This window comes from Myotis myotis, unplaced genomic scaffold, assembly GCF_014108235.1.
Source record: "Myotis myotis isolate mMyoMyo1 unplaced genomic scaffold, mMyoMyo1.p scaffold_m19_p_33, whole genome shotgun sequence".
NCBI lineage: Eukaryota > Metazoa > Chordata > Mammalia > Chiroptera > Vespertilionidae > Myotis > Myotis myotis.
In genome coordinates this window covers 2,018,511-2,043,233 of record NW_023416339.1, presented here as the reverse complement: position 1 = coordinate 2,043,233, position 24,723 = coordinate 2,018,511, and the positions used below count along the sequence as shown (strand labels likewise).

The 24,723-nt window shown below is 56.3% G+C and overlaps 2 protein-coding genes across 5 annotated transcripts; one reads left to right on the top strand and one right to left on the bottom strand.

The window, feature by feature from the left end:
* Positions 1 to 4,253: 4,253 nt before the first annotated feature.
* Positions 4,254 to 7,224, bottom strand: LOC118652673. 2 transcript variants are annotated; one of them, XR_004966679.1, is made up of 2 exons: positions 6,765 to 7,224; positions 4,254 to 4,849 (listed from the first exon to the last, which is right to left on the bottom strand). XR_004966679.1 is itself a non-coding variant. In XM_036302728.1 (2 exons), the coding sequence occupies exons 1-2, from the start codon at positions 5,953 to 5,955 to the stop codon at positions 4,577 to 4,579; spliced, it is 909 nt and encodes a 302-aa protein (XP_036158621.1). In that variant the 5' UTR covers positions 5,956 to 5,992; the 3' UTR covers positions 4,254 to 4,576. The 2 variants fall into 2 exon arrangements, 1 of the variants encoding a protein (XP_036158621.1); XM_036302728.1 differs by lacking the exon at positions 6,765 to 7,224 and adding an exon at positions 5,320 to 5,992.
* ZSWIM4 (zinc finger SWIM-type containing 4) lies at positions 5,961 to 22,271 on the top strand. Of its 3 annotated transcripts, none has more exons than XM_036302727.1 (14): positions 5,961 to 6,151; positions 8,106 to 8,307; positions 9,521 to 9,877; positions 11,637 to 11,716; positions 11,884 to 12,034; positions 12,873 to 13,040; positions 13,579 to 13,965; positions 14,563 to 14,700; positions 15,040 to 15,294; positions 15,745 to 15,880; positions 17,370 to 17,524; positions 18,319 to 18,482; positions 19,851 to 19,932; positions 20,325 to 22,271. In XM_036302727.1, exons 1-14 carry the CDS (start codon positions 5,999 to 6,001, stop codon positions 21,182 to 21,184), a joined length of 3,288 nt encoding a protein of 1,095 aa, XP_036158620.1. In that variant the 5' UTR covers positions 5,961 to 5,998; the 3' UTR covers positions 21,185 to 22,271. The 3 variants fall into 3 exon arrangements, with proteins under 3 accessions (XP_036158620.1, XP_036158619.1, XP_036158618.1); XM_036302726.1 differs by having other exon boundaries at positions 11,637 to 11,785; positions 13,624 to 13,965; XM_036302725.1 differs by having other exon boundaries at positions 11,637 to 11,785.
* Positions 22,272 to 24,723: the final 2,452 nt, after the last annotated feature.

Genomic DNA, 24,723 nt, shown 5'->3' with positions numbered 1-24,723 from the left:
TGGATCCCACGTGAGTTCCATAAAAATGTTAACACAGCCCTAACCGGTTTGGCTCAGTGGATAAAGCGTCAACCTGTGGACTGAAAGGTCCCAGGTTCGATTCCAGTCAAGGGCATGTACCTTGGTTGCGGGCACATCCCCAGTGGGGGTCGTGCAGGAGGCAGCTGATCGATGTTTCTCTCTCATTGATGTTTCTAACTATCCCTCTCCCTTTCTCTCTAAAAAATCAATAAAATGCCCAAACCGGTTTGGCTCAGTAGATAGAGCGTCAGCCTGCGGACTAAGGGTCCCAGGTTCGATTCTGGTCAAGGGCATGGGCCTTGGTTGCACGCATACCCCCAGCAGGTAGTGTGCAGGAGGCAGCTGATCGATGTTTCTAACTCTCTATCCCTCTCCCTTCCTCTCTGTAAAAAATCAATAAAATATATCTTTAAAAAAAGTTAACACATTCATTTTTTAAAAAAAATTTTTATTGATTTCAGAAAGGAAGGGAGAGGAAGAGAAAGATAAAAACATTCATGATGGGAATCACTGATCAGCTGCCTCCTGCACACCACCTACTGGGAATTGAGCCCGCAACCCGGGCATGTGCCCCTGACCAAAATCAATCCCGGGACCTTTAGTCCACAGGCCGACACTATCTACTGAGCCAAACCGGCTATGGCACATGTTCATTTTTTTTTTAAAATATTTTATTGATTTTTTACAGAGAGGAAGGGAGAGGAATAGAGAGTCAGAAACATCGATGAGAGAGAAAAATCAACCAGCAGCCTCCTGCACACTCCCCACTGGGGATGTGCCCGCAACCAAGGTACATGCCCTTGACCGGAATCGAACCTGGGACCCTTGAGTCCGCAGGCCAACGCTCTATCCACTGAGCCAAACCGGTTAGGGCACACATGTTCATTTTTATATGTAAGAGCAGATTTCACCCTCCTGAAAATTAACTTTTCTCCAGAATCTCCAAAGATGAATGGCTGGGACAGGATGAGCTTTGGGCAAGGAATGTCATTCAGGTGTGACAGGTATGGGGTCTGGAATGTCAACCCACTTGTTTCCCCATTACCCCACCCCTCAGACTCCCCTAATAGGCACATTTTTCCCTGCCGCCACTGCCCTGTCTGACTTTTCCTTCGATCCTTTCACTGGCCCACAACCCTCCCATTAATGCTGGAGCCAAGAGCCCCAGACTTTGGAAAATCCCATACCTTTCCTTCTATGCCAATTTCTGCCACTTCTGTCTGTGACCAAGTCCCTTCACCTCTCTGAGCCCTAGTTTCCCCATCTTTTAAATGGGATCCTGAGAATGGAGAATTCAGGAGCCTTAAGGCCATGGGACTTGCAGGTGTGAATATTAGCTGCCCTTGTGTCCTGTGGGGCAGACGGGAGCCCAAGTCCCACCTCTAGGCCTGTCCCTCCAGGCCTCTCCCCAGACACAGGGCAGCCATTAAATGTGGCTTTTCAGACACAATTATTCTTCCCCAAGCCTTTTTCTCTTCCCTGCCTCCACCTTCCCCCTCTGCCTGAATGACCATTTTTCCTGGCAGGGCCCTGACACTTTGCCCATGAACTTGTGTTCTAAAAGGAAAGAAAAAAAAAATGTAAGAAGCAAATCTTGCCAGCTGGGCAGGCCAGAGGGGCTGTGGGGACCAGGAAGTGAAACTGCCCCGGCTGGTTTCCTGCCTGAGTCAACAGGGGCATGGGGGTGCACGGGGGCCTGGCAAAGGGAGCGATCCTCAGAAAATTAGGGTGGGGGTGGCCATAGCTAGGGACTTTGTTCTCCCTCCTCTGAGCCTCCAGGGTTGTCCCATTTCCCGAGAGTCTTGAGGACACGTGGGTTTGGGGTCAGGAGCTGTGGATGCCTAGACAGTGAGCTCACAGCCGGCTGGGGAAATAAAAGTGGCTTCTATTTCACTGAAACCCCAGCTTGCTGGCTGCCCTGGGAAAGGGACCACAAGGGTAGCTGGAACCCCCTTCCCAACTTCTTTCCTAAGAGGGCAGACTTGAAATGGGCCTAGTGACTTCCTCCTGGGGGCACCCTCATCTTCCCAAGGGCCTTTCTGACCTCACACATTCTCCTAGGATCACTGTGTGGCCTTGAGCAACTTTCTGACCCTCTGTGGGCCTCATTCCCCTTCTCTGTAAAATCAGGGGATCAGAATAGAATCTTGGTTGTTGGGGTCCAGCCCCAACAGATCCAGGGGTTCCCAAAGGTGTGGACGGAGTCGGCGAAGAAGGAATGACACGGAGGCAGCGTTCAGTTGATCATCATAGCCAGGTTTTGTGGGTTTTTTTTTCAGTTGATCAGCATGGTTGGGTTCTCTTTTTATTGTCCTCTTACATCTGTATTTATACCATTTGATCCTGTAAGCATGCCTCTATAATCACATCATGGTATGTTTTGGGTAACCTTCTACAGTTCCTACTTTTATTTCCATAATCCTGTCTCTATCTAGTTCTGTTGAGTTTAATCCTGTCTAGGTTAATCTCTGTGTTCCATTCCAAGGGCTATTCCAAGGTCACTGCTCTACTGATAGGCTACAAGGAAGTGACTGAAGGAGATTATCCTACCCAGTAAAGGTTATGTCCTCCCAGCCTCGCTGCTGGAACTGCCCTGTGTCGGTGGATCTCCAGGGGTATAGGCTTTGGTGCTTTCCCTGGTGGGCAGACCCCTTGGAGATGTGGGCCCAACAAGTCCCAAATTTATTGCCGACAGTCTTAGTCCAAGTTCTTCATAAGTCCTTACTCGGGGAGGTGGCCCTGGCTAGAACACATAGTGCTAAGAAGGGGAGCAAACATATTAAGAACAGTATGCCAGGTCCCTTGAAACATATGCTGTGTAGATGTTTCTTCCCTGCAGCGACTGTGTCAAGCAACAAGGATGGACCAGCTTCCGGCAAATTCCCCCATTTTTATTTTTTAAATGACAGCGCGTGTAAATCAGCGGCCACGTCTCAAACTGGGTTAAGACTCGGAAGAAGAGTTGTCCAACAGGTCAGTCTGAGGCTTAACCCTATATCGGCTCCCCACACTTGGTATATGCCAAACTCAGTGCATTTGATCCCCAGCCAATGTGACAGGATCTGCTCACCCTCCCAGGCTTCTACCCTGGCCCTAGCCTTTCTGCTAGGAACATTGGGCAGGTTACCTGATCTTTCTGTGCCTCTGTTTGGTCACCCAGAAGATGGGAATGATGACAAATTAGTATCTATTGTTAGAGAATAAAATAAAACATTTCTACTCTGTGATAACAGATTCTCAGTTCCTCCTAAACATCCTCTCTTCCACTGGCAGGGAGTGACTTCTCTGGTTCAGCATCCTGGGATGCCCACGGAAGCATTCTCAGTGAGAGGGACCTGGGCTTACTGGCACCATCACATACCAGATGCTGAAGGGGGTGGGGAGGCCAGGAAAAGCTGGACCTGGGTCCTGTTTTCCACCTGAAACATAGTCTTTGTGGAAGTTCTCCCTTCCTCTCTCCTACCCCAGTTACTACTTCCTCAGGGGTCTCTTTTTCAAATCCTTTGCAGGAAAGGGATGCTCCGCTAAGTCTAGGTTTTCCCAGTCTGGGTGAGCTCAGGCCAGGACTCCAACTCTCCAGGCCTCCATTTCTTCATCTGAGAAACAGACAACTATCCCCACTTGTAGCTCTCTTGGAAGGCTTACATGTGGCAACATACCTGAATAGCTAGAGCAGTCAGTCAGTCCACTATTATTATTATTCAGGAAGTTTTTCTGTATTTTTTCAGTCTACTATTATTATTGTTTCTGTTGTCATTATGGTCGGCTGTGGTTTCTCAAGGCCACAGTTATCGAATAGAAATTACAATGCAAGTTGCATGTGTAACTTTAAATGTCCTGACACCACATAGAATGGAACAGAATAGCATGGGATGGGAATGGAATAATAAAATAAAATTAAACAGGTGGAATTAATTTTAATGTTTTTAAAATATATTTTTTATTCCTTTTAGAGAGGAAAGGAGAGGGAGAGATAGAAACATCAATGATGAGAGAGAATCAACCGATTGGCCACCTCCTGCACATCCCCCACTGGGGACCGAGCCCACAACCCAGGCATGTGCGCTTGACCAGTACGCAGGCCAATTCTTCATCCACTGAACCAAACAGGCTAGGGTTTAATAATGTATTTATTTAGCCCATATTTATCTAAAATATCATTTTAAATATATTTTTTACTGATTTCAGAGAGGAAGGGAGAGGGAGAGAGAGAAACATCAGTGATGAGAGAGAATCATTGATTGGCTGCCTCCTGCACATGCCTGCAACCCGGGCATATGCCCTGACTGGGAATCAAACCATGACCTCCTGCTCTATAGGTCGACGCTCAACCACTGAGCCACGCCAGCTGGGCTAAAATATCATCATTTTAACATCTAATCAATAGAAAAAGTTCTTAGTGAGAAACTTGACCCTTTTCCCCGCCTCTCAGTCTTCAAAACGCACTCCGTGATTAACAGCACAGCCCGATCACGCCAGCCCCATTTCAGGGACTCAAAGGCCCCTTGTAGCCCGGGGTGACCCTATGCGACCGACCGCGCAGGTTAGAGGGAGCTTACTGGGTGGGGGACTGGCCGGAAAGTGCCGCGGTGAAGCTGGAAATTCCTGGAAGGTAGAAGCCAGTGTTTCCACATGAGGAGGGGCAGCAATGAGGCCAGTAGGGGCCAGCTTGGGTTCTTCCTGTTCCGTAGATCATGTCAACGGAACGGGAGCAAAGCATGCGAGGTTCACGGTTCACTCGAGGAGTTATAGATTTAGTGACTGCTGTTTGCCTGGTGCTGTTCAGGTCCTGGGTGTAAAGCAGTGCACCATTAGCGTCTTGGGGCTCCTGGTAGAGAGGGAGAAACCGAAATTAAACAACTGCTGAACTAAAGAAATGCAGCGATCATGGAGAGAGGTGTGGCAAAGGGAAAATGCGGATTCTCTAAGGACAAGGGGTCCGGGGTGGATAAAGACCAAAGATGTGGCCTGGAAAATCGGGGTCAGAAAAAATAAACACAGGTGGTCGTCTTTGACATGTATTAGGTCGAACCTTATGAAACTGCCATTTTAATTGCATAAATGGTGGAACATCAAGAATTTCATGACTCAATGACATATTTCGGGCATAAAATGGATTGGGTCCTAGCTTCGGGCTCAAGGATGAGCTTGAATTGGGATCTATTTCTAGAGAGGAGGTCTGCAGCCCCCAGGAGCACTACTAAGGGGCCAGTGATCTCTCCCCACCCCCCACCCCCCAAGCTATCAATCAAAACGGCCCGGCGCCCAGGGGCTGAGAGAGTTTCTCGCGTCACAGACCAGAGGAAAAAGGGGCTGAGCTGCTGCGCGGGGGTCCCGCCGCTCCGTCTCGCTCCCCGGCCGAGCCGTGTTGATTGTCCCCTCGCGGCGCCCGGAAGCGACCCTCAGTAAACAAAGCCGTATGTGGGCGCAGCTCCAGCTGCCCGGGGCGCGCTGTCCAGCCCGAGGGGGGCGGGGGAGGAATGTTGTGAATGAACCCAAGGCCCGCCCCGAAACTCGCATAAGGCCAGCGCCGCGGAAGTCCTCCCACTCTGATTGGCCTCCGGCGCTCCCTGATTGACAGTGCCTCTCGCTGGGCGCTCTTACTGGGCCGCTCCGTAAAGATAGGCGGCGCAAACAACGAATGAACAGCGGCGACTTGGAGTCGGGTCTGTCCAGGCCGCCAATGGCAGAGGAGAGCCTCGGAGGCCGACGGGGGGGCCAATTGGGAAGGGCGGCGGGGGCGGGACGAGGCGGAGGATAAAGCGGCGGCCGAAGCTGCTTCATTGTTGTGAAGAGTCTTAAAGGGGCCGCATCACCCGGCCGGCCCGGCGCGCTGCGGAGGTGGGAGCAGCGGGGGTCCGGGTGCGGCCCTGCGTGGAGGAAGGACAGGAAGGCGGGTAGGGGTCGCGGGAGCCGGCGAAGCGGAGCGGGCATCGGACCGACCCCCTCTCAACAGGACCCGCCCCGGCCCCGGCCGATGGACCCCCCCGCGGCCAAGCGGAGTCGGAGCTGCCCCGCGGGACCGAAGGAGCGCGATGCCGGGGCCGGGGCCGTGCGCGGCCGGGGCCGACCCGAGACGCTGCTGGACCTCAGCGCCAAGCGAGTAGCCGAGAGCTGGGCCTTCGAGCAGGTGACCGAGAGGGGCGGGGGAGGGACGCACCCCCAGCCCCCTTTCCGGTAGTCCCCTCCCCGCTGCCCAGCCCCCAGCCTCGGTACCTGCCCTGGTCCGAGAGAAATCTCCGAGATCCTAACCCTGCCCCGAGGCACCCGCTTATCTTCCCATTTCACTCCTTCAGACCTCATGACCCACTCTCATCCCTTCCCCGCCAGCCCTGCCCTCCAGCCCACAAGACCCAGGGATGCCCCCAGCGCCCTAGATCCCAACTCTTGACACTTCCTTCTCCTCCCCATGGTCCTCTCACCACCCCTTTCTTCCCATCTCATCCTCATCCCCCAGTAGAGCCCCCCATTCAATCCTCCTCTCAAGCTCCTACAAGTTGCCCCCATTGGGGACACCCAGAGCACAGCTCCTAGAGACCCACAGTCCCCTAGTCCGGATCTCTGCCCGGTACCCCCGGTAGAGGACTCCCACTTCTGCAGATCTTGGCCTGAGACACCCCTTTATGCTCCTCCAGGTCCTGTCCCCCCTCCCACGCCCAGTTTTTCTGGGATCACCTCCCACCTGGGGCTGCCGAGCCTCTCCTGATGGGCTCAGGGATTTCCCAAGTTCCCCTACTACTCACCCTTCTCTCTGCCCCCCACCTCCATCCCAGTCCTTCCGGAGGTGGGCAGCAGGGTTGGAGGTAGGCAGCAGTGCTGGTCTTGGTCTGTGTTGTGATGGTACCTGAACAGGTGCACCTGGAACCCCGCCTCTATGGCTTCTGGGATTCTGACAGGATGCCCAGGGCTGGAGCCCTGATGTCCCCTTTTCCAGCCTCAGTGTGGGTGCCCCCGGAGCTGGAGATGTGGCCCAGACCTGACCGGACCCGATGAGCTCCCACGGGTTCTGCCTGGCTTTGGGAGGCCATTCTTTGCCCCTGGCCGCTCCCGAGTTAGGAAGCCTGCTGGGACTGACGGGCCTGGGCTGAGTGTGGATGGAGCATGCTCTGATTCATGGCCTGGAAAATCCCTCCTTAGTCATCTACCAACTGTCCCTGAGGCCTGGGCCAGTCACTGGCCCTCCCACTTCCTCCCCGAAACCCAGATCTGGGGGCTCTGGAGGGCCCCTGCCCCTTCATTGTGCGTGAGATGCCCAGAGTAATCTTAAAACCATATCTGGGACTCCATGTACCTGCCCTGGCCAGGCTGGGCACTAGGAAAGCTCTTGCCCCATAGAAGCTCATAGAATCTTCTGCAACCCGTTGGGAGTTGTGGTTTTCCTTCCCACTCGGAGGAAACTGGGGCACAGAGAGGTTGAGAAACTTGCCCAAGGTCACCCAGCCAGTGAGTAGCAAGCCTGGATTGGAACACAGGCTCATCCAGCTCGGTTCATTGCCCAGAGCCCATGGGGGTGGCTAGGACACCCCTCCCTTCCTGGGGGCCCTGGGAGCTGGGAACAGTCTGTGTTGGGAGTTGGAGCTCACCAGCTCTGGGACACTGAACAAGTGAATGCATTCATGTCTGAGCCTGAGATTCCTGGGGCCCGGGCTGTAAATGTGATTAGTATTATTGGGATTTTGCTGTGAAAATTAAGGGAAATGGCATACATAGAGCATTTAGCATAGCATAGGCTGAGAAAATATGGCCCTGGTCACTATTCTTATAACTTTTATCTCTCTTTCTCCTGCCCTCTCAGGAGGCAGGACTGTCTTACATCAGGACCCTGGGACCTGATACCCAGGAGGATAGTGGCAGAAAGTTCTAGAACATCAACTATGGGCCAGGGGTTATTATAAGCAATTTATGTAGATTGATGCATATTTAATCCTCACGATACCCAAGAGGCCAGTGCTGTGAATATCCCCATCACACTTGTGAAACCTGAAGCTCAGAGAGGCAAAGAGACTTGTCCAGGGTCATACAGCTTTTAAGTGGCAAAGCCAGGACGCAAGCTGAGGTCTCTAACCCCCTGGCCCTTCCTTCAGGTCGAGGAGCGCTTCTCCCGGGTGCCGGAGCCGGTCCAAAAGCGCATTGTGTTCTGGTCGTTTCCACGCAGCGAACGGGAGATATGTATGTACTCGTCCCTGGGCTACCAGCCTCCAGAGGGCGAGCACGACACCCGGGTGCCCTTCACCCGAGGGCTGCACCTGCTGCAGAGTGGGGCCGTAGACCGCGTGCTCCAAGTGGGTAAGCGCCCTTCCCGCGAGGCCTGGGGGGCGGGGGGGGTGTCCGGATCTCTGGGGAAGGTTGGACGAAATCCTGTGAATAAAGAGCAGGAATCTGCCGAGACCTCAGGCAGCGGGCTTAGCTGACGGGCCTGGAGGAAGGGTGTTGCGCCAGCTCAGTCAGCTTAGTTGGAGGGTGGGAAAGAGTTGCTGAGATGGGGAGGAGGGCAGGAGAATCTAAGCGGGAAATGAGGGGAGGTTCCATACCTCAGGCAGAGAGACCCGAGGTCTAATAGAGCCAGAAGCAAGAATGGTACGAGGCCTCAGGCAGAGAACTCAGGTGGAGGTTGGGATCCTACCTAAGGCAACAAGGCTTAGGTGGAAGTCTGCGTAGAAGGTTAGGATCAGCTGTGAGGGGTGGCCTTACACCTCAGGTATTGGGGTCCGGTGGAGGGGAGGGAGCTGAGTTGTAGAGTCACAGGTGAAAGATGATTCTAGACCTCAGGCAGAAGAGCTCAGAAGGGAACCAGTTAGAGCCAGAAAACAGGTTAGTCCTGGAACACATGGGGGAGGTCACGTCTCCCAGCTGGAGGCAGGGGCTTGGCCAAGATGACCCTCCCTAAACCCTGGCCCCCTTGCCTGGACATGGCCCTGCTGGCCACAGGCTCGGCCACCTCCGGCGGTATGAGGAAGCTGCCGTTTCCCCACATGACGCAGCCGGGGCCAGCTGGGGCCTGAGCTGCCCAACCAGTCTGATGAGCCTGGCATCTGGGCTCCCCAGGGGCCAGGGAAGGGCAGGGGGTGATGGGGTGACCTGGCCTGCCACATCTGCCCCTCACCCCCAAGTGTCACAGGCCTTTGGCATCTTCCCAGGAAGTTACATGGCATCTAGACCCCCGCCTGTATCCATGGTAGCCCAAGGACTGAGAAAACCATCTTTAATATCACCTCTATGGTCACATGTATACGTGCGTTTATTTAGGCCTTACTGGATGCCAACAGTGTTCTTCTAAGCCCTTGCTAGCTATTAACTCATTTACTTCCCATTATAACTATATGGAGGAGGATGTTGCTGTTTATTCCCATTTGACAGATGAGGAAACTGAGGCACAGAGAGGTTAAGTGACTTGCTCTGGGTTACTGAGCCGCATTTGCACTCAGGTCTTGCTGTGCGCCGTGGAGGAGCATCCCGGCCTCTGGGGTGACGCGGGGTGATGGTTGGGTGTTTGTCTTAGGCTTCCACCTGAGCGGGAACATCCGGGAGCCCGGAGGCCCCGGGGAGCCCGAGCGCCTCTACCACGTCTCCATCAGCTTCGACCGCTGTAAGATCACGTCTGTGAGCTGTGGCTGCGACAACCGTGACCTCTTCTACTGCGCCCACGTGGTGGCCCTGTCCCTGTACCGCATCCGGCACGCCCATCAGGTGGAGCTGCGGCTCCCCATCTCCGAGACGCTCTCCCAGATGAACCGGGACCAGCTGCAGAAGTTCGTGCAGTATCTCATCAGCGCCCACCACACCGAGGTGCTGCCCACTGCCCAGCGCTTGGCCGACGAGATCCTCCTCCTGGGCTCCGAGATCAACCTGGTGCATGGTAAGGGCACCTTGCGGTCTGATCAGGACAGCGAGGCTTCAGCTCACGGCCACCTCGCTTGCCGGGTGACAGACATTTGCCACAGAATCCTCAGGCCCCCTTGACCCATGAGCAGGTGTAGAGGGAGTACCACTGCTTGAGGTCAAGGCCACACACCTATTTTTATTTTTTATTTATTTTTATTTTTTTAAAGTATATTTTATTGATTTTTCACAGAGAGGAAGGGAGAGGGATAGAGAGTTAGAAACATCGATCAGCTGCCTCCTGCACACTCCCCACTGGGGATGTGCCCACAACCAAGGTACATGCCCTTGACTGGAATGGAACCTGGGACCCTTGAGTCCGCAGGCTGATGCTCTATCCACTGAGCCAAACCCGTCAGGGCACACACACCTATTAGGAGGGAGATTCTGGATTCGATGTGGCCCTGGCCAGATGAATGGCTGAAATCAGCCAATTCAGAGAACGAGAGTTGAGGGAACAAATGGGAGGTCGGGCCCCAGGGTGAGGATGTCCCAGATCACAGGCGCAGGCCTGAGTGTGGGTGGGTGAAGGACGTGAAGGGTATGTCGGTGTCAGGTGTGGGTGCTGGTGGGAGACAGACAAGGTGTCATGAGCTCTGGAAGGGTTTGGGGCTACACGGGACTGTGTTGTCTAACGGTGGGGAGAATGGAGCAGGATAAATGGTAGATAGATGAATGATAAGTAGGTGGAGACAGGGATGGATACTTGAGGGTGGGGGTGGGTGGATGCAGAAGTTCTTCATGATGAGCTAATGGTGTGGAAAAGCAGGTGGAGTGGGTGAGTGGATAGGTGATTAAGTAGGATGGTAGGTGAATGGGGAATTGGTGATAATTGGAGGTGGGGTGGGATGGGCTTTGATTGAGGGGGTTGTACACTGACGGTGGTGGACAGATACGCTTGGTGGAATATTGGGAGGACCAATGGGTGCATGGGTTGGGGGTCAGTTAATGGATGTATGGAAGGTGTTCATATGTGTGGACTGTTGTGTGGATGGATCAAGTGGGTGTAGGACAGATGGGTGGACTAATGGGGTGGTGGTTGTTTTGGGAGATACATATGAATGGATGGTTTGATGGAAGAAGAATAGATAGAAGGTTGGGGTTCGTTGGATGGGTGGATAGTGCGGTTGTGTGGATCAGTGGATGAATTAGTGGATATTTTTGAGTGTTTGATACAGATTAGCTGGAAAGACAAATATGGGTAGGTAGCTGGGTGGGTGGGCCAATGGGATGGGTATAGATAGGTGAGCAGGTGGGAGTATGGGTAAGGTGGATCCTTGACTAACGGGGTGGGTAGGTATGCTAAGGGTTATGGGTATATGGATGGATAAATGCATAGTATGACATGGGGGGTGGGGTAGACAGGTGAGTGGTCTAGATGTGGATGGGTGGATGATGCTTTGGGTAGCATGGATGGATGAGTAGAAGGGCAGGTGATGTTTCAGGTGGGATGGACCGTTATCTTGGATGAATGGGTAAGTGGTGTTCTGGGTAAGATGGATGATCAGTAAATGGATGGATGAGCTAGAGATGTTTTAAGCAAGATGGATGGATGGATGGATAGTAGGTAGCATTTTAGGTGAGATGGGTGGATGGGATGATGGTCAGACAGACGGACGGACGGATGGGTGGTTTTTCAGGTGGGATGGGTAGGATGGTTTGGAGGACTGAATGATGTCAGGGGCAGAGGCCCCCTCTCCCCAACCCAAACCTCAGCTTTCCTTCCCACCCCGCAGGTGCCCCAGACCCCACGGCAGGTGCAAGCATTGAGGATGCCAACTGCTGGCACCTGGATGAGGAGCAAATCCAGGAGCAGGTGAAGCAGCTGCTGTCCAATGGTGGCTACTATGGTGCCAGCCAGCAGCTGCGCTCCATGTTCTGCAAGGTGCTGTGTGGGCATGGCGTGCACAGCAGGGCTGCAGGGGGCTGGAAGACACTGGTGCCAGCACCCCACCCCTTCCTCACCAGCCTGTCCCCATGCAGATTCGAGAAATGCTGCGAATGCGGGACTCCAACGGGGCGCGCATGCTGATCCTCATGACGGAGCAGTTTCTGCAGGACCCGCGCCTGGCCCTGTGGCGGCAGCAGGGCGCCGGCATGACAGACAAGTGCCGGCAGCTGTGGGACGAGCTGGGTAAGGCCCGGCCCTGGAGCGGGGCGGGCACCAGGACTTGGCATTAGATCTTGCCCTCCCCTGAGATTGAGGTCTGGCCCCCGAGTCCTTCCTCTTCATTCGCACCTCTGAGGTACCAGGCACTCACTGTACTGATGGCTGGAGCAGCAGCAAGAAACAGGTTAAAGACCTGCCCTCATGAAGCTGGCGCCCTGTAGGGAGACAGATGAGAAAATACTGCAAACCCGTTAGGCCAGGGGTTAGCATACCTTTTCTATAAGGACCAGGTAGTCAGTAGTTTCAGCTTTTTGGGCCATCGGCTCTCTGTAGCGACTCCCCAGTTTTGCCTCTCGCAGTGGAAAAGCAACCACAAACAAACGTAACTGAATGGGCATGACAGAATTCCCATAAAACTGTTTTTACAGACACTATTTATTTGAATCTCACAAGTCACAAAATATTCTTTGGATTTCCCCCGTCACCACCGTTAAATAACGTAAGAATACATTTATCTCACAGGCTGTCGGATAACAGGTGGATTTTCCAGGGGCAGTACTTTGCTGACCTCTGTGATAGGTGGTGATCAGCACTGGGGAGGTAGGGGACGGTGAGAGAAGTCCCAAGGCCTGGGTTTGAATCCTTCCGACTTCCTAGCTATGTGACCTTGAGCCAGTGACTTTACCTCTCTGTGCCTCAGTTTTCTTACCTGTAACGTGAAGAGGCCATTAGTTGCAACTTCAGAGGCCCAGGGTGAGGGTGAAGCAGAGTCGCGCACAGCACGCGGCAGGCAGTCCGGAAATGGTGCTGCTACTGTTGACATGAACGTTGAACCTCCCCATTCACTGCCCTCCCTCCCCAGGGGCCCTGTGGGTGTGTGTAGTCCTGAGCCCCCACTGTAAACCGGAAGAGCGGGCGAGCTGGCTCCAGCTGCTTGGCAAGTGGGACAAGTTGGATGTGTGCCCGCTGGAAGAGGGCAACTACTCTTTCAACGGTCCAAGCCTGCAACCTACCGCAGCCCTCAACCCAGGTAGGAGAAGGGTCCCTGCCATACCCAAAACCATGACCTCTGCAGTGCCCTACCTCCCCATCTGGTGCTCTGGGGGAGAAAGAGGAGGCCCCCACCCTTGCCTGCCCTGCCCTCCAGGAGGGAGGGAGTGCCCAGGGCAAGGCAGTGGGTAGCCCAAGGGGCACTGGGTAGCCCAAGGGACAGTGCAGAGGAATGCTTGAGACACCTGTAGTTCTGGCTGTTCTCCTAATTTAGCTTCCTCCTGGCAATGGAGGCGGGTGTGGGGGGAACAAGCAAAGAAAGATATTAAGAAAAAAGAGGCAGGGATGAAAGGAAAGAGACAGGAGGAGAGAGTGAGGAAGGGGGCATGGGGAGAGACATAAAGAGAAAAAAAGAGTAGAATGTGAGGAATAGAAAGATGGACAGAAAGACAGTTATTCAACCTCAGTGTTCAACACGCACATCCACCCATGCACCTTTGAAAGGCTGCTGTAAGGACATGGCACATGTCCACCAGTGCACCCAGAGTGTAGCCCTAAGTGGCACTCTTTGTGGGGAGCCGGCCATGACCCTGCTGCTAGGCCATGCTGGACCTCTCCCACAGGCCCGGAGGAGGAGGTGGCTGCAGGTTCCCGCCACACCGTGTTTGGCCGAGCCCTGCAGGCTGGGTCACTGCATTGGAGTGACCCCCATCTTCAGAGGATCCTGGCCAGTGACTGCTATGGCCCCAGCCTCACAGGCCATGTGGGCAGCGACAAGGCAACCTTTGACCCCCAGGGCCGCCCCCTCTGGCTGGGGGAGCCATTCCCCACTGCTTGTGCCCGGGTGGACACCCTGCGTGCCCATGGGTACCCCCGCCAGGCCCTGCGGCTAGCCGGAGCCATCATCAACACACTCCGGCTACAGCGGCGGCATCAGCTGGAAAGCTACAAGCAGCAGAAAAAAGGTGGGCGCCAATATTATCATGAGGTCCTGGGGCTGTCGGCATAGATGCCAACTGCTGGAGGCTGTGGCAACCCAGGGGGTCTGTGGGTACCACTGAAGGTCCCACCGGGAAAACCAAACCACCATAGGTGTCTTGAGCATACAGGAATTTAATGCAGGGGATCGAGGGCTCACAAAGCCACTGGAGGGGATGCAGACTTAAAGTCAGGAAGCCGCTGCCTGAGTTCAAGAACTTGAACTTCAGAAGCACAGTAAGCACAGCAGCCGGCAGCCTCCATGGGGCAGTTCCCACGAGAACACCCAGGAGCTGCTGGTTGGCTTCTCAGGTGGTGGGGTTAGGGGTTGGGAGGGGGAATGACTCTGGTTGGAAGTCTTAGAAAGTACCCAGTTCCTCCGGGTGTCCTGCCAGGCCTGGGAGTGGCTGTGGGACAGGAAGCCAGAGGGCTGGAGAGGTGACCGCTGCTGCAGAGAGCGAGGGGCAGAGAAGATGACCACTGGGTGGGCAGGCACTGGGTGGCTGGTTGGGGGTTCAGAGAGAGAAAGCCCCCCAGGGGCTAAAGAGGATGGGTGGGCATTGAGCCCCACTTCCGGCCTGCAGAGCTGCTACAAAAAGGCTCCACCTGCATCACCAACACGGAAGGATGGGTGGGTCACCCCCTGGACCCCGTCGGCTGCCTCTGCAGGGCACTCCTGGAGGCCTGTCGCCTGGAGGAAGATACCCTTGCCCTTTACTCAGGTACCCACACTGGGGTCCCCTGGAGGAGGTGGGGCAATCCCTACCTCTCTGGTTAAGCCCCCTGGCTCAGTACCCCTAGAAAACGAGGTTACACCCTCACCCTAGCTGTAACCTCCTCCCCGCCTCCCTTAGTGCAAGGAGCCAGTGGGCTTCACTTCTGACAGTGCGGCCACTGTAGGCCTATCTGCTGCTTGAAGATGGCCCAGCCCCTGGTCGGTGCTGGGAGCAGCTGGACTCCCCTATACCACGTACCCTCAGTCTCCATGCCTGGGGTCAAGGGCCATTGGGGTCCCAGAAAAGGGGTCCCCCTCCAGCATCTTTAGTGCCGGTCTCCCACAGACGCGGGCCCCGAGAAGCGGAAGGTGGCCTACCAGCACGTGCAGGTACCTGGGAGCTCTGGGGAGTCCTACCTGGCGCTGGCACTGGAGGTGGCACTGCTGGGCCTAGGACAGCAGCGGGCCCTGCCCGAGGGGCTGTACGCCCAGGACAAGGTGGTGCGCAACGAGGAGCAGCTGTTGGCACTGCTGGAGGAGGTGGAGCTGGACGAGCGGCTGGTGCAGGTGCTGCGCAAGCAGGCGGGGCTGCTCCTGGACGGTGAGGCCCGCCCCGCGCCCGGTGTTCGGTCTTTTGGTCCTTTCCCTCAGCATTTCCTAAAGGATGAGATCCCTGGCGCGTTCTGGCAGCCAGTAACTGCTGCGAGTGGTGCGGTCCGGCTCCCTGCCCACCTGGGAGTCAGTGAGCCAAGTCGCTGATGCCCAGCTGACTGCACTGGCTCTGCCCACGGTCCTGCCTTATGAGGCCTCACCCTGCATCTGAGACCTGCCCTCCCAGGGCTGCCCAGGGTTTCCTCCTTTCGAATTTCCCAGGGCTTTTCTGTCTCAGCCCGGTGTCCCCATGCCCAGGACCTCTCCCGCCCCTAGTCCCTGCCGCTCTGTCCTGGGGTCTGCCCATCCCCTCCTCAGCCCGGGGTCTGGAGAGGCCTGGGGAGGGGCAGAAGGTCAGAAGTGAGCCCACCTGGGGGCTGAGCTCAGGCTGCCCCTGCAGGGGGTCCCTTCAGCGGCTTCGGAGAAGTGCTGTTCCGGGAGAGCGTGCCCATGCACACCTGTGCGTGCTACCTGTTCACCGCCCTGCTACCCCACGACCCCGACCTGGCCTACCGCCTGGCGCTTCGAGCCATGAGGTAAGGACAGGCAAATGGCTGGGGACTGCCCAGTGGGCCAGAAGGATTGGGGGATGGGAGGCACGCTCACAGCCCCATCCTCCTCCCACATTCACAGCCTTGATATTTCAGTCTGACCTCGCGCTGGCATTCCAGGCTTCCTATTAAACAAGTGTATAATATTATTTTGAATTTGAGAGACATTCCCTTGGCAACAAAAGTCAGAGTACTGCCCTGGCTGGTTTGGCTCAGTGGATAAGAGCGGTTCTCAACCTGTGGGTTGCGACCCCTTTGGTGGTCAAACAACCCTTTCACAGGGGTCGCCTAAGACCATCCTGCATATCAGATATTTACATTACGATTCATAACAGTAGCAACATGACAGTTATGAAGTAGCAACAAAAATAATTTTATGGTTGGGTCACAACATGAGAAACTGTATTTAAAGGGCAAGAAGGTTGAGAACCACTGGGATAGAGTGTTGACCTGCAAACTGAAGGGTCCCAGGTTCGATTCCGGTCAAGGGCATGTGCCTTGGTTGCGGGCACGTCCCTAGTGGGGGGTGTGCAGGAGGCGGCTGATGTATGTTTCTCTCTCATTGATGTTTCTAGCTCTCTATCCCTCTCCTTTCCGCTCTGTGGAAACTCAGTGAAATACATTTTTTTTTTTTTAAAAAAAGAGTACTTTTCTAGGCCGGTTTTTCCCAACATACCTAAGCAGTGTTCCCACTTTTTTTTTTTTATTGATTTCAGAGTGGAAGGGAGAGGGAGAGAGATAGAAACATCAATGATGAGAGAGAATCATTTCGGCTGCCTTCTGCATGCATCCTATTGGGGATCAAGCCTGCAACCTGGGCACATGCCCTTGACCGGAATCGAATCCGGGACCCTTCAGTCTGCAGCCCAACGCTCTATCCACTGAGCCAAACCAGCCAGGGCTGTTCCCACTGTCTTATCAAGAGTTGAGATTTCTGCAAATCTGTAATTGGAAATTGGAAGTTGGTCCTCCTTTTACGTCGATGACACGACACGTTCTGTGCCTAAGCTTTGCCCCTTGTTTTCACTGCGCATTGTATCTTAGAGGCTTGGTTGTACCACATCGCACATGAACCACTGTGAGGATGCTTCCTAAGAGAACCAATCTGGATAGACATTTATGCTGTTGAGAAAAACAACATTACAATGAATTATCTTTTATCATTTCACACGTGTACCAGCCGATCACAGAAGCAGAATTTTGTAAAATCCTTTCAGGAGACACAATCCCATCATCTCTTTATCAGCCACAGGGCCTTGGTACGTGAATAAAGCATTGTTTATTTAACCAAACCCCGAATGATGGACATAACAACACCGCAGTGAACATCGTGCGCACACACCCATCTTCCTGGCTGCTCGGGGCTTTGCTGCCTCAGAGGGGAGGCTCCAGCTGCGGCAGGAGGCCTCTGTCCTAGGAAGGATGGAGACTCAAGCCTTGCCTCACCATGGGCTGGCTTCTTGCTTCATCCCAGGCTGCCTGTACTGGAGACAGCACTTCCGGCGGGCGATCCTCACCCCAACCCACTGGACTCCGTCATGAGTAACCGCTTCCCCCGCTGGTTCATCCTGGGCCACCTGGAGACGCGCCAGTGCGAGCTGGCCTCCACCATGCTGACTGCGGCCAAGGGTGAGGAGGACGCTGCCCTCGTCCCCCTGTCCTCTGCCTCTCCTTCCTCCTCTCCTTTGTTCCTTCCTCCCTCTTTCTTGTCCTTTTATCAAATTCCACTAGTTTTCCTGGAGCACTTTTTAGATGGACCAAGACTGGGGCAGGGGCTAAGGATGCCGTAGTAAACAAAACTGTCCCAAATCCCGCGCCCTGTGGTGTTACATTCTAGTGGGGCAGACAGACAATAAACAAGGCGAAGAGGATAGTTATGCAGTAAGTGGGGAGGTAACAAGTGCGCCAAGGAGGATAAAGCACATCCATATTTCTCTCTGCCTTCCACTGTCTCTAAAAAATCAATGGAAAAATATTGTCGGGTGAGGATTAAAACAAACAAACAAATTAATATTCGTGTAGCCTTTGCCATGCTAAAGCCTTTACTGGTATGGCCCTCTGAGGCGGCTACTATTCCGTTAGTATTACTCATTGCACAGATGGGGCAGCCAAGGCACAGAGAGGTGAAGTGACTTGCTCAGGGTCACACAGCAAGGCAGGGATTTGAACCCTGGCATTCTGATTCCAGAATCCATCCTCTTGACCATTAGGCATCTAGCAGGTTCCTAAGTGGCTTCTTCCCACTGGAAGCAGAGGAAGGCAGAGGAGAGAAGGGGGGTGGGAGTGCAAAGAGTGGTCGGGGTCTTCACAGATGGTTGCCAGGTTCGTGACCCTCCATGCTCACACCTGTGCACCTGTGTGGAGGGAACCTGCATGAACTGCCTGGTGTAACCGTGGTGCCAATGTCCCTCCCCCTCCCCCAGGAGACCCCAAATGGCTGCACACAGTATTGGGCTCCATCCAGCAGAATATCCACTCTCCAGCCTTGCTCTTCAAGCTGGCACAGGATGCCTGCAAGACCGCCACCCCGGCCAGCACACCACCGGACACCACCCTGCTGGGCATTGCACTGGAGCTGGGCCTGCAGGTGAGGGCCCCCGGGAGGATGGGGACGGGGGTGCGGCCTGTGGGTGGGGCCAGGATGTGAGTGGCCACAGGAAGGCAGAGTCTGTAAGTTCTGGGAGGGGGAGAATGAGGTTATCAGTGGGGTGGGCCTATGAATTAGACTCAGTGGCTGAGTCTGAAGGTGAGAATCTACCTCCTAGGGTGTGGCTGAGGAGGAGGAGGAGGGTCCTGGAACCTGCTTGTGAAAGTGGGCCACAGAGGGAGCAGAGCCTAGGGGTTCTGGCCTTGGAAATGAGGCCTGGGGCTGGTGTGCTTAAGGTTAAGGACCATGGGTGGGTGGGGCTGAGGGGGGGGAGTACGGGGGGGGGGGCAGCAAAGCCTGCCAATAAGAGGTGGGGCTTCAGGGGAACCCAGCCTAGAAATCACCATTGAGGGTCTGGGTTTGGAGGAAGGTCTCGAAGCTGAGGAGCTGCCTCTGGGGTGAGGTCTGTGGTTGACAGTCATGGGGCCTGTGGCCGAGTGTCTGGCCACCCCCAGGGGCCAGGCCATCTGGCTCTGGTGAGGCAGAGGCCAGCATGCTTGGGTGTAGCCTGTAGGTGAGGAGCCAGCTGCAGGCTGTGTGATCTGGAGGTAGGCAGGGCCTCAGAAGGTGACCTAGTAAATAAGGGAATAAGGTACAGCCTGGGGCAGGCTTGCAGGGTGGGGTGGGATCTTCCCAAGTAGAACTAGAAAGCAAGGGGCCCTCAGGGGCAGAATTAGCCAAAAACAATTTCCTGAGGGGACTGGAGTCATTGGGGGATGTGGAGGGGGCAGGACAAGGGTGGGGCTCTAGACAGGAGATCCTCTACTTAGGAGCTTCCAGAAGGCAGAGCCCACCAGATAGGACTGGGGATGGGACCTGAGGGGAGAGGCCAGCAAGGAAGGTGCTTATTGGGGGTGAGAGCTGAAGAAGGTGGGACCTGTGCAGCAGGTGCTCTGTTGGGAGTCACAGGGGGGAGTCAGTGGACATGAAGCATGGAACTTTCTGGAGAGAAGGAATGGGTCGGCTTGTTGTCCAGAGTAGGATGCATGGGGGCCTCCACAGAACAACAATAGCAGTAATAGTACCGGCTGACGTTAGCCGAGCACTTTGAGGCAACAGGCACTGTGCAAAGAGCATTACTACGTAATCTCGATTCTCACAACCCTATGCAGTAGATAAGATTTTTATCCCCACTTTACAGATGAGTAAACTGAGACCCCGAGAGGTGAAGCCATTTGCCCAGACTGTATGGCTCACTGAGTCAGCCCCTAACTTCTGTCTTCCTGGGCCCCTAAGGATCCCAACCTCTCTCCCTCAGCCAGCCTGAAGTTTTGGGTGACCTCTTTCTGTCCTGTTTCACCCCTGCAGGTGATGCGGATGACCCTGAGCACCATGACCTGGCGGCGAAGGGAGATGGTGCGCTGGCTGGTCAGCTGTGCCACGGAGATTGGTGAGAGTCCCCAAGGGGATCTGCCACCCATCTCTTCATGGAACCAGATGGGCACAAGAGGGAAGGAGAGACTTTCCTCTTCATCGAGCCTGCGCTCAGAGCTAAGCCTGGAGGGAATGTGGGCAGAGGGACTGTGCTGGACAGAAGCCCGGAGGCTGGCCTGGCTAAATGGCTTGGAGAGGGCCATTGGCACCAAAGCCCCCCACATACACAGTCCCAGAGGCCTGCTGTGCCCTGTTCTTTTGGGAGGGGGAGGCTACAGCAGGGGTGAACACCTAGGGAATGTGTCTCCAGCCCTGCTGCTGGGGCTGGAGATACTGGGGTAACCCGTGGACACACATCCGCATTCCGGCCCCTCTCCCTGACCCGTTTCACCATCTCACCTTCCCCAGGTCCGCAGGCTCTGATGAACATCATGCAGAACTGGTTCTCCTTATTCACGCCGGTGGAGGCGGCCACCATCGTGGCAGTGACAGGCACCACCCACGCCACGCTACTGCGGCTGCAGCTGGATGCACCCCGGCGGGAGGAGCTCTGGGCCTGCGCCCGCGCCCTGGCCTTGCAGTGCGCCATGAAAGACCCGCAGAACTGCGCCCTGCCCGCTCTCACCCTGTGTGAGAAGAACCACGCAGCCTTCGAGGCGGCCTACCAGATTGTGCTGGACGCAGCAGCCGGCGGCCTGGGCCATGCCCACCTCTTCACCGTGGCCCGCTACATGGAGCACCGCGGCCTGCCTCTGCGGGCCTACAAGCTGGCCACGCTGGCCCTGGCACAGCTCAGCATCGCCTTTAACCAGGACAGCCACCCCGCTGTCAATGACGTCCTCTGGGCCTGCTCGCTCAGCCACTCGCTGGGCCGGCACGAGCTTTCAGCCATTGTCCCGCTCATCATCCGGAGCATCCACTGCGCCCCGATGCTGTCCGACATCCTCCGCCGCTGGACCCTCTCAGCGCCCGGCCTGGGTCCCCTGGGGGCTCGCCGGGCAGCCAAGCCACTGGGCACCGACCGGGCGCCTCTCTGCCAGCTCCTGGACGCTGCGGTGGCAGCCTACATCAACACCAGCCACTCCCGCCTCACGCACATCAGCCCACGACACTATGGTGACTTCATCGAGTTCCTGGGCAAGGCCCGAGAGACCTTCCTGCTGGCACCTGACGGGCACCTTCAGTTCACCCAGTTCTTGGAGACCCTCAAGCAAACGTACAAGGGCAAGAAGAAGCTCATGCTGTTGGTGCGGGAGCGTTTCGGCTGAGGGGCGCCCGGCAGGTGGTGGGCAGGGTCGCCCTTGGCTCCTGCTTCTGTGCCACCCACTGCATCGGGCACCTGGACGGGAGGTCCAGTGGCATCTCAGTATTGAGTCAGGGAAGGAGCCCCGCTGGAGCCAGGTGGTCTTGCCTGCCATCCCCCCAGCTGGACGTGGGATTGGGGGTGGTGTCCTGCCACGTGCGTGCCTAGGATTATGCGAGCGAGTGTGCGAGACACAAGGATCAGAAGCCATACCACCACCAGGGGCCTAGAAGGGGGGAGCTGGTATGGCCCCACTTGGGTACCCCAAAAGCAATAGCAAGCTCCCCCTCCCCAAACTCACAGGCCTGGCTTGGGCTCCAGGGAACTGGGAGGCAGGACTTTCCAGAAACTGGCTCTCAGTCAATGTAGCAGACCCCCCACTCCCCTCACACACACACACACCCTACGCTGGGTGGCCAGGGGACTTGTGTTAAAGCATCTAAATCTCTGTACCCTCCTCTCACTGCCTCAGGAGCCCCCTCCAGGGTATCCAGCCAGGGCCAATGGCTCATCCCCACTGAAGGATTTAAAGAGGCCTCAGGCCTCGGCCACATACCTCAACCCCCATCCGGCCAGGACTCCCATTCCTGTGGGTACTGGGGTCCCAGGATGGACCAGGGGGAGGAGGGGTCATTGCTTCTCCTCCCCTTACCTGCTAGTCACTGGACATACAACTCAGGAACTGAGCCAGGCTCACACTGTCCTCCAGACCTGGAGACGGCACAGGGAGCCAGGGACTCCCCACCCCAAATTCGGAAAGGAAAGCGCGGCTGGCCTCTGGGCATCTTCTGGCTCTGCCTCTCCCTCTCTCCTCCTGTCTCCCTCTCCGCCCCTTCACCTTGCCCTCCCTTTCCGTTTCCTCACCATCTAGCCTGCCCTCTGTGTCTAAGCCCCAGCTGCTGTCCTTTTGGCCTCCCTACTGTCCCCCCATCTTTTCCCTCTTGTAATTAAGGACAAAAGACCACATGATTTTATAACTGTGTTTTTTTCTATTTATTGAACTGTATATTGTATTTTCCTTTTCCTTTTTGTTTTTTAAAGATTGAACACAGCTTTCTCTTCTTTATTTTGAGACCGAGGTGTGTGTTTCCCTGCCCTCCCACCCCCAAACAGGGCCCTCCGCCTTTCTCTCCATAGGAAATCTCCAGCCTCGCCTGTGGGCACAGGAGTGGGCAGGAACATTTCCATTTTACAGGCGAGAAGACGGGGGCTCCAAAGTTTAAGGAAAGGGCATCCATTTCAGGAAGACACAAAAGTCTGATTTCGGACCCTGCTGGGCTGCGTGGCTGCTGCGCCGCTGGGACTCGCCACTAGGGGGCGCCCTGGCTCCAGATGCCTGCTGTTCGGGATCCTTGTCTTCAAGTGGCGGGGGCGGGGGGGGGGGCGGGCGGGGGTGCTGGGTGCAGCTGGGTGAGGAAGGCACCCCCGCCCAAAGGTGGGGACACTGCCTTTAGGCCCCAAAGAGTGGGGCTCTGGCCAAAAAGAGGCGGTGGGCGCGGCCCTTGGGGGCGCCGACCCCGCGGATGAGCCTTCCAGCCCCCAGAGAGGGGCGCGGGGACAGCGCGCGGGCCCCCGCTCACCGGCCCTCGCGGCTCCCCAGGAGCAGGAATCCCCTCGGCGCCCGCCGGCCTTTAGAGAAGGAAGGGCGGTGTGGGTCACGGTCAGAGCCGGGCCGCCCGGGACAGGCTTCCGGGAGACGGGGCGGGCCGGCGCCAGGGGGGCGCTGTGATTGGCCCGCGACCCCGCCCTGTGCGAGGACCCATTGGAGGCGGCCCCGCCCCCGCCCCGCCCCGCGGGTGCCCGCAGGTATGTGAGGGCGGCCGGGTCGGCGCCGGAGCGCCTCCTGGAGGCCTGGGACCAGCCGCCTCCAACTGCTGTCCTCAGACCGGGGCGCCCCTTAACTGAGGTTCTCAAAGTCACCCAGTGTCCCCCTTTCCTCATGCACACACCTCAAGCCCGAAGTCGCCACCAGCATCTGGATACCAGGCACCCCGATTGTTACCCCCGACTGAGGTCTCCCTCATGTCTCAGTCACCCCCCAGATGCCACTTGCTCAAGACCCCAGGTCCCAGTTATCTCTGAACGCTCGGGGTCAGCCTGCACCACCACCACCTGAGGTTGGGGTCCATCCCCCCTTGGCCCCGGGATGGAATCATGACCCCATCTAGGTCCCTCTAGAAAAGCTTACCCTGTCAACACATCGGCCCCCAAAAGTCAGTCCCCTCTAGTCCAGGGTTTCCTTTGGTCACTCCCCCATCCCCAGGACACCCCTCAAGGTCACCTTCCCATCCCGAGGCACCCTCCACCCTGGAAACTAAATTGCCACCTTCCTCGGAACTGGTGCAGAGGCGATGGGACCCTGTGAGGCCAGGAGCATGGGGGCCAGTTAAACTGGGGCTGATTCAACCTCCTCACCCAAAACGCCGCAACTCCAGGGATGAAAGGCAAGAGTCACAAACCACCAGGCCTTCAGGAATAAGGCGGGGCAGGTTTTATTTAATTGGACACTAAACACAACACAGCACAGATCGCCCCAAGCCTGTGTCTGCCCCTGGCAGAGGTGGGGAAGGGGCACCCTGGGCCAGCCTGACAGCCTGGAGCTTCACGCTGCTCTTGCATGCTCTGGGGCCACCCCAGGACTGAGCAGGCCTGCTCGTGTCCTTCCGGTCCTCCACAGGGGCCTCATGCCCACCCTGTGTGCCCGTGGGTGTCACGGCGCCTCCCTCAAGACAGAAGCTGCAGAACCCAGGTGGAAGGGGTCAGGCACGTTCACGTCAGGCCAGTCTGGTTCCGGAAGTCTGGAGTTGGCATTTAACGGTCTGAGGGCCCAAGGCAGTTTCCTCTTGGGTAACTGGCTGCTGGGAAGGTGTGGCCCAGCCCGTGCCCCCACCAGGCTTGGGAGAGGAGGGGCCAAGGCTCCAGGCCCAGAGGGTCACCCGGGCGGGGACACAGCTGGCTTCCCTTTTTCATGGAAGGGCCACCCACTGTCCTCCTTGGGAACACAGCCCAGCTGGTGGGAGGACTGTGGGGGTCTCCAAGAGCAGAGTTGGGGGAGGGGGCCTGGAGCAGGCGCTGAGTCCACCCACCCCATCCCGTCCCAACCCTCCCCAAGTCCCTCCCCAGACACAGCTGTAGATCTGGGTCCTCCTCTCTTCCCCCAGACATCAGCCCATCCAGGGAAGGCAGGGGCCACAGGCTCCTAGGGGGCTTGACTCCTGTTCCTGCTGAACTGAGCCAGTCTGTACAAATCAACTGTGTTTCAGCTCAGTAGGCACGGGAGGCAGAGCCCAGGGAGGCCAGGCGGCAGAACAGGCTGGGAGAGGCAGCAGAGCTGGAGGAGATGAGGGCTCCGGGGGGCGGAACTTAGCCACTGTGAACATGACTTGGTGCAGACCCTGCTCACAAGCAGCTAAGCCCTGCTGCCCAGGCCAGATGCAGGCAGCAAGGGCCTCTCTGCCACCTCATCCCCTGGCAGCGTCCTTGGTGGTTGTGGTGGTGGTGGCA